Source organism: Epinephelus fuscoguttatus, linkage group LG3 (assembly GCF_011397635.1).
Source record: "Epinephelus fuscoguttatus linkage group LG3, E.fuscoguttatus.final_Chr_v1".
In the NCBI taxonomy this organism is placed as follows: domain Eukaryota; kingdom Metazoa; phylum Chordata; class Actinopteri; order Perciformes; family Serranidae; genus Epinephelus; species Epinephelus fuscoguttatus.
The window spans coordinates 40,089,626-40,101,694 of record NC_064754.1 but is presented as its reverse complement, the minus strand read 5'-3'; the positions used below and the strand labels follow the sequence as shown (position 1 = coordinate 40,101,694).

At 40.9% G+C, this 12,069-nt stretch overlaps 1 protein-coding gene across 1 annotated transcript; it reads left to right on the top strand.

The window, feature by feature from the left end:
• Positions 1–941: 941 nt before the first annotated feature.
• Positions 942–3,986, top strand: LOC125886615 (uncharacterized). The gene is made up of 5 exons (XM_049572947.1): positions 942–1,034; positions 1,222–1,626; positions 2,384–2,524; positions 2,612–2,661; positions 2,747–3,986. The coding sequence occupies exons 1-5, from the start codon at positions 977–979 to the stop codon at positions 2,864–2,866; spliced, it is 774 nt and encodes a 257-aa protein (XP_049428904.1). The 5' UTR covers positions 942–976; the 3' UTR covers positions 2,867–3,986.
• The last annotated feature ends 8,083 nt before the right edge of the window (positions 3,987–12,069 follow it).

The window sequence follows — 12,069 nt, the reverse complement described above, 5'->3', positions numbered from 1 at the left end:
TCCCAAATGGTAAAACTGATTTAGACTTTGCAAGAAGGGATTATCACATCTTCAAAATTAATTTCAGAAGTGGAGTTCAAATCAATAATTAATTATTTCTGAAGATCCTTGTTTAATATACTTGCTTAGCTAAATAGAGGGAGGGAACAGATAAAGTCTCTGAGGTCTAGAAAGTGTCACAGTTTGTGTGTTCACTGCAGTGGCAGGCTGACCTGGAAACAAGTTAAAAGATGTAATCTTCAAATTCAATTTCAAAACCGTGTGTTGTTACCACAGAACACAGAAATAAATCTACTTTAATGAAGGGCAGGACACCAAACCAGTGAGTCACACCAAACTCTGGTGAGTTTGTTTGTTAAAAAAAAAGAAAAAAGAAAATAGAGAAGTAGTAGCTGCACAGTATCACACCATGAAGTGTGGACATCAATACAGGCACATGTGTACACATACAGTACGCAAGCACCCATTGTGTCAGTGCAATTATACCATATTTCTGCCTCAGTGAAAAGGCAAGTGTGTTCGGTTACCTACATGAAGCTTTGACACTTCATTGTTTCAGTTGTCTCACCTCATCCGGCAGCTATCCTCTGAGGTGATATGTGCTACCAGAAAGTGTTAAAGTGTAGACAAACATAATTTCATATTATGGGTGGACAAAAACAGCAACTTTTGTTTGAACATGTGCTTGACACTGATTTTGGCAAATCAGAATACGATCATATGAGTAAATTTTTTGGAACAGTCATACACTGTTGGTTGTTTGGGGTTTGTTTATTTTATTGTATGTTTTATGAAGTGATAACAGAAGAAACAAAAAAAAAATGTGAATGAATACTACACATCTATACAAAAATAGAAAACAACCACAGAAAAAAAAATTTCCACTAGACTGGCCAATCACCTCTTATACTTCCTTAAACGGAAAAGTCTGTGCATGGTATGATATCTGTGAGTACACCCTGTTTCGCTGTCCTTTATGTCTCGATCTTCATCATACATGGACAGGCTGCACATCTCTCTGCTCATTCTCATAGGTAACTATTTTGATATATATTTTGAATGGTTTGATTACAATTGATGGGGTCAATTTTGAGAATAATAATTATTTTTTCCATTTTTCATTGCTGTCGTGTTGAGCAGGAACCTGCACCGGCTGTTATGTGAGATCCGGTAACACTGTGCACATTTCAATCTGCTTTTACGATTGTGTTTGTATTCCAGGAGCTGTTTCTTGCAGTAATGATTCAGTTTCTGGATCGGTGTTAGAGGTGACAGTCAGACCAGGAGACGACATCACTCTCTACTGTGACTGCAAATTATCAACTGGAGTATACATAGTGTGGTACAGGAACTGCTCTCATGAGAACCAGCCTTCTCTTGTCCTACAAACAAAACACCCTTCAAAGACGGTCAACACTGAAAATGACCCTCTGAAGATTCTGCCTCGTTTTCAGTTTGTGAGAAACTTTTCTTCTGCATCCTATGACCTGCTGATCATGAACATCACTCACTCTGATGAGGGTCTCTACTACTGTGGAACTGTGCAGACCAAGGTGGAGGATAAAGAATACATTACATCCAGAACTATTTACAGATACGGCAACATCACAACAAGGATTGTATTCAGTGAGTATGCTGGTCTGAATTGCTCTTTGTGCCTCAAATAAATACATATGGTTTTAGTGAATGAATCATTTGGCTAAGCGATCATTATACAGCAGGAAAATGGGCCCAGATATCACACGCTTATGATCAAAAAGGTGAACCATCAGGAAGTCTAAAATACAATAACGCAGATTCACTATACTGTATGTGAAGATTATGTGCGTCAACAACCCACAATCTGTTAAGAAATAGTATCTGAAGTGTTCAAAGTCATCCTTAAATGTGCACCCAAGATTTTACTTGTGCATTTTTATGCATTATAAGTCTCTGGATGATTTTACTTTTGAAAGCAGAGAGAATAGGATCAAACAGGGTTAAAGGGCACACTTACTGATGGACTGAGCGGAAAATCTGATAAACCAAAGACATTTTTCAAATGAGAATAGATATTTCTTTGAAGGCAATTCCGAAATGAGGCCAAAGTTAAACAAAGTCTACCATCCAGGCAGGTCAAACACTGAGCATGGGGCATAGCGGAACAAATAGGAATGTCAGTTCAGTATATACTGTATATTTTTTGTGCTCAGTGAAAACATCCTCTTAATTTAATCTAAATCAGTGTTTTTATTCTTTTGGTTCTTGGTTTCTGGGGTCATGGATCAACTGTAACACTCACACCAGCATACATGAAGACCATTGTTCAAGAAAATGAATTTTGACGTTTTTGGTGAAATCAAAGTTTAACGAAACTAATCGACACAACTGTGTGTTGATCCAGGCTCCAGTGAACCTCATCACCCTGAGGCTTCACAAGAATGTGGTGTATGCTGGATGCTGCTGTTCTCTCTGTGTCCAGCTTTAGCTGTCTTCTCCTCTCTCCTCTCCTCTCTTCTGGTTTATCACCTCTGTCAGAGAAAGGGTAAGTCCTGTTTATCTCACTTTTTAAGCTCCGGTTGTTAATGTTCGGGTGTACCATGCTGTAGTGATGTTGTACTGATTTTTGCAGCTAAAGAACCTCAAGTTGATCAGCAAAGACCTCAAACAGGAATGAATCAGGTGGGTGTAGCGGTAGAATATAATAAATTGTGGTGTCAAATTGATTTACGACTGGAATTTCTAAACAACAAATGTCAAATTTTAGGATGAAGATGTGTGTTATGCTGCAGTGGAAATCCGTCAGGCATCACAGAGACCAAAGAAGAAGAAAACCCAGAGTTCTGACTTCAGCACCTATTCTGCCATCAATACTTCCAGGATGTAGAGAGCCTAAAACAAGACAACAGACGTAATAAACTGTATAATGATGATTAATGATAAATGATATAATTCATTCGTAGGAATATGTATATATCCTCCCGTCACTTATCGTCCACATTTAAGGCTGAGCAACATTCATCATTATCTGTAACTGATATGTATGAAAATTTGTATGAACAAATGTGCTTTTTGCTGAAAGTGGAAAGCAATGATGTTTTCCAAAAGTTGATTTAAACTCTGTTTCTAATTTCCTTACACCACAAAAAAAAAAAAATCTTGAGATGGAACACCTGTTTGTTGTTGATTACAATTCAGCTACAGATTCCCCCTTTTTTTTTTTTTTGGATTGAAATCGATCTGTACCATTTCATAACGGCTATGATGGTGGGGATTGTCTGTATCAAGACATGATTGCTGTTTTCAGGCAATTTCCTGTTCTTATCTTAGTTAGCCATCGGCCTCAACCCTTCACCAGCAGAGTTTGATGCCAGTATTTGTCATGTTGGAGCTCATTCTGCCACAGAGAATGAGACTCAGAGTAATAATAATCTTGTTTAAAGGACATGTCTTACAAAAGCCAAGATGGCGACAGTTTAACACAGATTTCTAGAAGTTACAAGACAACACAGAGGTAACAGTTAAACCCACCTCGACAACATCTTGTTGCACCTTGTAATCAGTAAGGCTCACAGGAAACCCAGAGTGACAAACAGCCTCTCGTACGGCTGCAGAGCTTAACGTGCAGACAGACTGAAGCTGCAGATTAGTGTACAGCTTCACTGTCCACAGTTCAGTGTGCATGTTGAGAATACAGATAATACTTAAAAAACACAAGTACACACACACACAAACCAGCAATGACAGAAAAGCTTCTATTCGTAGTGTTTTGTTTTGGGGTTTTTTTTACATTATTGTGCCTCAAAAATGCTTTAAAATCAGTGAACTATATCATTTGTCAGATTAAGTATTTGCTTATTTTAGATGCATTTGTATTGGGAGCACTTGACAACCTTTAACAGAGAGAAAGCGAAGCAAATTTTGGTGTTGTACTGTATGTATATGAGAGTAGTTAGTCACAGAGGCTTCAGGTGAAACTCTCCTGACCTCTAGTGGAGATGTTAAGAAATAAACCACAACAAAACATAACACTGAATGAGATTGCTGTCCCAAAAAGCCCCAACAAGATAACAACGTGTCATCCTGATTCTAAATTGATTCACAGCTGTTGCAACTTTACATCATAATAACATCAGCCCATTTCTGAACAGAGGAGAGTACAATCCTGCAAATGACAGAGAGAAGGTTAAGACAATAATCCATTCATCCATTTTCTGTAACCACTTATCCCCTTAAAGTGCAACACACACTGCTGCCGGCGCAGCGCTGTGGCCGTCAAGTGCCGCCCCCCAACACATAGCGCAGCGGCACCGTCTACACTAAAGTGTATTTCCCAGGTGGCTGTACCTACACTAGTTGCCAACGATTGCCAACTGCTAGTAACAGAAGAAGAAGAGGAAAAACTTTGAGGCAACAACAACTTAGATTTCACGGGTGAGTTTCTTATCAAACTCGTCTTATTAAAATTTGAAGCAAGGACTAGCAACCGGAGTTGATACTACGGTGGCTGAGATGTACATAAAAGGCTTTTCTCGCAGCGCCAGCCGCACTGGAAATAGAGCAGTGGGCTGAAGCAGAGCAGCACATCATAGAATATAAAGGCCAAAACACACTAGCCGTCACTGACGCGAGTCAAGTGCCGCCCCCAACACACACAAAAAGCGTCACGCTGCGGGGCGTCAACCGGATTTCTATTGCACACTCCAGTCCTCTAGGTGGCGATACTGGTTGCCAACCGCTTTCTCAAGGGCGGCGATGCTGGAAAAATAGGACAGTAGCGTAAAGTGCGGCACGTCGACACGCATCGAGCCACCGCTGGTGTGAGTTTGTAAATAGAAAATAATGGAGGCAGGCGTTTTGACGCGCATGGTATGGCAGTGGTGTGTGTTGCACGTGTGTTGTGTGGGCTGGAGCTGATCTCAACTGATGGGTGAGTGGCGGGCTACATCCTGGAGAGGTCACCAGACTATCACAGGGCTAAAGTCACTGATAAACCTAACCTGCATGTCTTTGGACTATAGGAGGAAGCTAGAGAACCCAAAGAAAAAAATACAGAGAACATTCAAACTCCATGCAGAGGGGCCCTAGCCTGCCAGCAGGTTTAAAGCAATATACACAATCAAATCTGTGTTATTTTACAGCTAATGTGACATTATCTCCAACATTACCTCCTGCTGGCGGTTTATAGCTGTGACCAATGGCTGTATAGCTCACTCTTTCCCCACCTTTTGAGAGCTAGAGTTTTGCCCTAGGAGACTGAAATAGGGCTGGGTAATATGTCTTTATTCTATCAATAATGTGATATGTGACTATCTCTTAGATTTTGGATATTGTAATTTCTAAGTGTTGTCTTTTCCAGGTTTTAAAGGCTGCATTACAGTTCAATCAGGAAAGACTGGGTCTGAGAGAAAAGAATATTTATTTACATGTGCACATAAGTGTGAGGAATGTAAAAAAAAAAAAAAAAGAAAACCCTATGGAGTCCAGACACTGGTGGTGGTAATGGTGGAGATGAAGAGGGAGCTGAGGATCTGGATGTGAAGAGGAGTGGGCTTTTGATGAGCTTGTCCTGGGCTCTGGATAAGGTGACTGTAGGTGAATGGGGTGGAGGAGGGCATGACGATTCTGCCTAAAATGACAGCTTACAGGAGCAGAGAGGAGAACAGATTTAAAGTTTGGCAGTAGCAACATGAATGGCATGAAACCAGGAGAGGGAACACTCATAATCATCTGATTGGAGGAAGCTGTGGGTGAATGGATATAGCATAAAGAAAGTTTTCCTGATTGAACGTATGTTGAGCTACATTACCAAACTGTTCTAGCTGTTCTATTATTTATCTTTTCCCACTTAGTTATTATATCCACTTTACTGATGATAATTTATCAAAAATTTCACTGTGTAAATTTTTTGTGAAAGCACCAATATTCAACTCTGCAATACCATCACAATATTAATGTTGAGGTATTGCATCCATCCATCCATTTTCATCCACTTATCCGAGGCCAAGTTGTGGGGGCAGCAGGCCGAGCAAAGCACCCCAGATGTCCCTCAACTCAGCAATGCTTTCCAGCTCCTCCTGGGGGACCCCAAGGCGTTCCCAGGCCAGATGAGATATGTAATCCCTCCAGTGTCTTCTGGTTCTGCCCCGGGGCCTCCTACCAGTGAGACGTGCTTGAAACACCTCCAGAGAGAGGCGCGCAGGAGGCACCCTGATCAGATGCCCAAACCACCTCAACTGACCCCATTCAACACGAAAAAGCAGTGGCTCTACTCCAAGCTCCCTCCGGATGTCCAAGCTCCTCACCCTATCTCTAAGGCTGAGCCCAGCCACCCCACGGAGGAAACTAATTTCGGCCGCTTGTATCCGCGACCTCATTCTTTCGGTCACTACCCAGAGCTCATGACCATAGGTGAGGGTTGGGATGTAGATGAACTGGTAAATTGAAAGCTTTGTTCACCTTCTGGCACAGCTCCCTCTTCACCACGACAGTCTGACACAGTGCCCACATCTCTGCAGAATCCGCACCAAACTGCTGATCCATCTCACACTCCTTTCTACCCTCACTTGTGAACAAGACCGCGAGATACTTGAACTCCCTCACTTGAGGCAACAACTCTCCCCCAACCCAGAGGGGGCAATCCGCCAGAGAATCATGGCCTCAGATTTGGAGATACTGACTCTCATCCCAACCGCTTCACACTTGGCTGTAAACTGCCCCAGTGCAAGCTGGAGGTCACAGTGTGATGAAGCCAACAGAACCACATCGTCTGCAAAAAGCAGAGACGCAATTCTGAGGTCCCCAAACCAGACCCCTTCCTCCCCTCGGCTACGCCTCAAGATCCTGTCCATGAATATCACAAACAGGTATTCCAGCTATTGTAAATTCACACTGGTGTACTAAGTATTTGACCTGATGACAGGTAACCAAACAACAAAACCACAATACAAATAATACAAATCAAATCAGGCTCACGAAAAGTGCATGCAGTGCAACAAATTAATCATTTGTATTACCTTCAAACCAGGGACACGGAAGGTGCTTAGAAGCCATACTCTGATTTAACAGGTCAACAGACTGGGGACAGAGGAGTTCCTCAACCTGTTCAGTTGACCCTGTGGCACTCTAAAGCTTCTCTGTAATGGCAAAAGCTGATATTCTTCAAACAACATGTGAGAGGGATCAGACATAAATTACCTGCCAGAGAAAACATTCTTTTCAATTCAATTTTATGCAGAACACATCTCCATTGACACAGCATTGCAAAAAAATGCCCTAAAATCACACAATTCCAACAATTCCAATCCAACAGGTTTTTATTGTTTCAGATTTTAATGGGCTATCCCCACTGTTAGTGGCATGAACCACAGTCTATACTGATTAATTTATTATTTATTTATTTTTTTTTTTACAATACATGAATTCTTTCCTTTATTCTTTCATTATTCATAGAGTTGCCTTGTGTTTGTTTTTCCATCCACCACTTAAAACACGATTGATTAGATGTACACATTCATCTCTAGATAAAAAACCTTTTCATTGTTGTTGATTACAATTTAGCTTCAGGTTCACATTTTTGATTGAAATCGATCTGTAACATTTCATAATGGTTGTGATGACTCCGTCTGTATAGCAAGGCACAGAGACTGATTTCAGACAATTTCCTGTTTTTTATCTCATCTTAGCCATCAGCCCCCATTTGCCCTTCACCAGTGGTCTGAAGTAAGCTTTACAGGAAACCCACAGTGACAAACAGACACTGCGACAGACTGAGGCTACAGACTTGTGGCCTAGATGTTGAATGTGTTTTTAGAACCAAGTTAAATCTAAGAAAATGTTTCAGTTTATTGTTAAAAAATGCTATAAATCACTCACATAGTAGGAATCTTCACAGGCTCATTGGAAATAGTGGTCAGTTTATTTCTGAACTTACGCCATACCAGTGACCACATCCTAACTTTGTGAGATCAGATGAGCGACTTTGAGTGTTCTGCGCAGTATCTTAGCTTTTCCTAGGACTGCGCTCTTCTGGACAGAGACCTCAGATGTTGTCTCTGTGTAACAGAGTTTGTATTGTATGTAATTCCTCTTGCTATTATTGTTATAATGTAGTTGTCATGCACTTATGTAGTTATGTGGTTATACCTGTGTTATTGGCTAAAGGGCGCCCTCTCTCAGAGGTAGTAAACGCCACTGCAGGCATTAAAACATTGCCAATGAGAGACGTGCTCGAGGTGAGTTATCAAGCATAGCACTGTGTACAAATATTGTGTATTAATGTCTGTATGTCCACCATATGAACATTATGCACTATGAGTTATGGAAATGTAAATGGAATGAGTTACAAGTGGCTTGCTGTACTTTTTAAGCGATAAAATGTCCAAATAACAGTTTAAAGGGATAGTACACCCAAAAATGAAAATTCAGCCATTATCTACTCACCCATATGCCGATGGAGGCCCTGGTGAAGTTTTAGAGTCCTCACATCCCTTGCGGAGATCGGCGGAGGCAGCGGCTAGAACACCTAATGGCAGACAGCGCCCCGGACTAACGTCCAAGAACACAAAATTGAATCCACAAAGTATCTCCATACTGCTCATCCGTAGTGATCCAAGTGTGCTGAAGTCCCGACATAAAAAGTTGTTTTGAAAAACGCCATATGTTTTCTCCGTGTTTACATCACGTGACACGTGCACCGCACAGGGAGACAGCAGTAACCAAAGAGCTAAAAGATAATTTGCACTACAGTCTTTTAGCAAAGGACAGCCCAACATGTCTGAAGACTTTGAAATTGAGGAAGTATACGGACGGAACTCAGGCTACTGGACGAAGCAGCCGCCGCAGGTCATGAGCCTAACCCTCAGCCAGCCGCAGAATACCACAGTCGAGCACGGGAAACCTGGTGGTGTAGTTGTTTCAAATGCAAAGCAGTGCCAACGGATGAGGAAGCCTTTGCTGCTCAGACTGGGAATTGGCGATGCCTGCACTTGAGAATCTGGATATCAGTACTGACGAGACTGCTGCTCTTCAGAGATCACCGATCACCCTGAGCACGCACACGTGAGCGCGGAGCACAGAGAAGCAGTCAGAGCTACAGGCTACAGTGAGGCTAAAAACAGAGTTCATATGACGTTTTCGAAACAACTTTTTATGTCGCGGCTGCCTGCAGCACACTTGGATCACTACGGATGAGCAGTATGGAGATACTTTGTGGATTCAATTTTGTGTTCTTGGACGTTAGTCTGGGGTGCTGTCTGCCATTAGGTGTTCTAGCCGCTGACCCCGCCGATCTCCGCAAGGGATGTGAGGACTCTAAAACTTCACCAGGGCCTCCATCTGCATATAGGTGAGTAGATAATGGCTGAATTTTCATTTTTGGGTGCACTATCCCTTTAATGCACATTATGAAACAGCTAGCTGGCCTCTGTGCTAAAATAACATGCTGTTCTTTTATAGCATGCTATGTATGAGCTCCTGTAATGAGCCAACTGTATGACTGACCAGTACATATTCTGTTCCTGTTCAGAGAATAAATGGCGATGTAAAAAGGATGACAAGCCTCCTCATTATTGTCCACACAACACTGATTCCAAGGATTTCATACCAGCAGTTACAGCGAGGCCTAACTGAGTTCAGTGCTATCTTTTGTTGCATAAGAATGCATGATTCCTGCATTTTGCATTTTTACACAAAGAAATCACAAGCACTGCATTCCTTGTAAGCAGCAACTGATTTGTGCCACAACAGAAAAGCGCATGGGTTGTCAATTTTTAGATTCATTCCAACAGAGAAACTACAATACACTATTGTAGCCTAAACATGTAAACATAAACACCAATAACAACATCACAGCTATGTCCAAAACAACTATAAATTCTTTTTGGATATTTGCGGCCTCTGCATACAACTGATTATAAACTATAAATAAACTCTCCTCAGTGGAGCAACTCATAGAATTACACAACAGTGACCAACAATAACAAAAAAGACAAGAGAGCTGCACAGGCTTCACAATGGTTGTTGTTCTCTACACAGCAGGTTCAACAATAAATGTGTTGTTGTACTCACCTGTTGAATGTCAGTCTGCAAGTCTAGTGTTTGTGCACTGCAAAGTCCTTCTCAATCTGCCCAAGATAGGGATTATTGTAAAAAAAAACAAAAAAAAAACAGAGAGGTTGTGCTCACTGAAGGTAAAAGCACCAAAGCAAATGTAGAAGTCAAAGCTGGAAGATCCACCATGAGCATGTTAGTATTTAGTATATAAGCTAGTTCCTGAATCCACCTTCTGGCCACACAACATCTTAGATGTGGGGGACACTAGGCATGCTCGCCAGGTAATGCATGATATCAGTGTTAATTGCAGATGCAACCCTTTTTTTGTTTGTTTGTTTTTAAACCTATGCCATGGTATAAGATAGATAGATATTTATTGTCATTGCATATAAAAAACACAACGGAATTTCGTTTGCAGCACCAAAAGTCAACATAAAAAGGGCATAAATATGCTCATAAGCTAATAATGTTTATTTTAAACATAATCCATGATGACATCATGATTGATTTCCAGCATAGTCTCATAGAAATACTTGAAAAGGTCACAAACTCACAACAATGCATTACATGGTTGTGGGCATGACGTAGGTCAAAATTACATGCTGGCAACACGAAAACGATGCCAATGTAAAGGCAATATATCTTTGTCATGGTGACACACAAAATAAGAATAAAGAGTGAGAATGTTTGCATTAATGATGGATGGGTCAAACAAACATGGACTTTTAACATGTGAAACCAAAAGTCAATGGAGTTATGTGACTTTACAGACTACACATAACTATGCAAAGTACTTCACATAGGTACGGCACTTAAATCCTGTACATGGTCATTTAGACCAAAACCACAGTCTTATCTAAACTTAATGAAGTATTTTTTTGTCCTCTAGATCTAAACAAACTGTGACTGTTTCACAATGAACCTGTGACCGTTTGCATTAGACTTTGCGATGGCTTTGTTGTTGTTACTCCAGCACATAATTTTAACACGTTATGTCCACCACCATGTAATACGTTGTTAAGAGGTTGTGTCCATTTCACGTATTTCTGTTTATTTTGTGCATTTTGTTGTACTGTTAACAAATTTGGTCTCACACAATTGATAAAGGAACCTTCTAGTATTTAAGAAACACAGTCAAACTGCTCTTAACCTTATTATGGTATCAGATAAATGCAAAATCTTTAAAAGTGGTGTAACTGTGCATGAAATCAGTGATCCATTTTAAACATGCTGTACAAGAAAAGTTGGGAGATCCCCCTTAATTGTCACAATTCTATTAAAAGTAGAACCCTCTGAATGATATTGACAAGTTTAAGGATATGCTTAGGAATATAGACTGGTATAATATCAAGGTATCCTGCAGTGTAGAAATTGCATGGAATCACTTCCTGAGTAACCTCCTTCAGGTGCTTGATGAAAATGTGCTAATATAGGAGGTAACACACTACTTATCTTGCAAATAAAGTGCTCAAAGATTACAGGAGAAAAAAGGTGCCAGATTTTTGTATTAATATAATTAATACTGAAGTGTTGGAAATAAAGTGTAATGAATGGTAGATGAGGCCAAGAAGCTTTCCTTTAGGACAGGGACAGAAAACAAAAATGATCTGAAAAACTTGTGGGCAACCCTCAGGTCTTTAGGGGTCCAAGGAAGAACGTTAATAATGTAAGATAGCTCTGACTCTGTTGTTTTGTTTTGTTTATCATTACCAGGGGAAGACAGTTCCAGGGGGTGGAAGCCCTACTTCGAAAGTGCATTTACCTTTGGTTTCACACCTTGATTCCAGGACAGCCAGAAGGTCTTAGGTCAGAAGACCTCAGTGATCTCACTGTGGTCAGGGGACACAAAAATTAAGAAATATAGAGTGGGGTCAGCCCCTGCAGTGCTTCATAGGTGATTAAAACAGAAGTCAATTCTGCATTCTATGGATAACCAATGTAGATTTCCCAACACTGGTGAAATGTGTGACCTACATCATGTATTAGTTCGCAGTCTCGTGGCCACATTTTGGACCACCTTGAGCTGAGACACAGAAT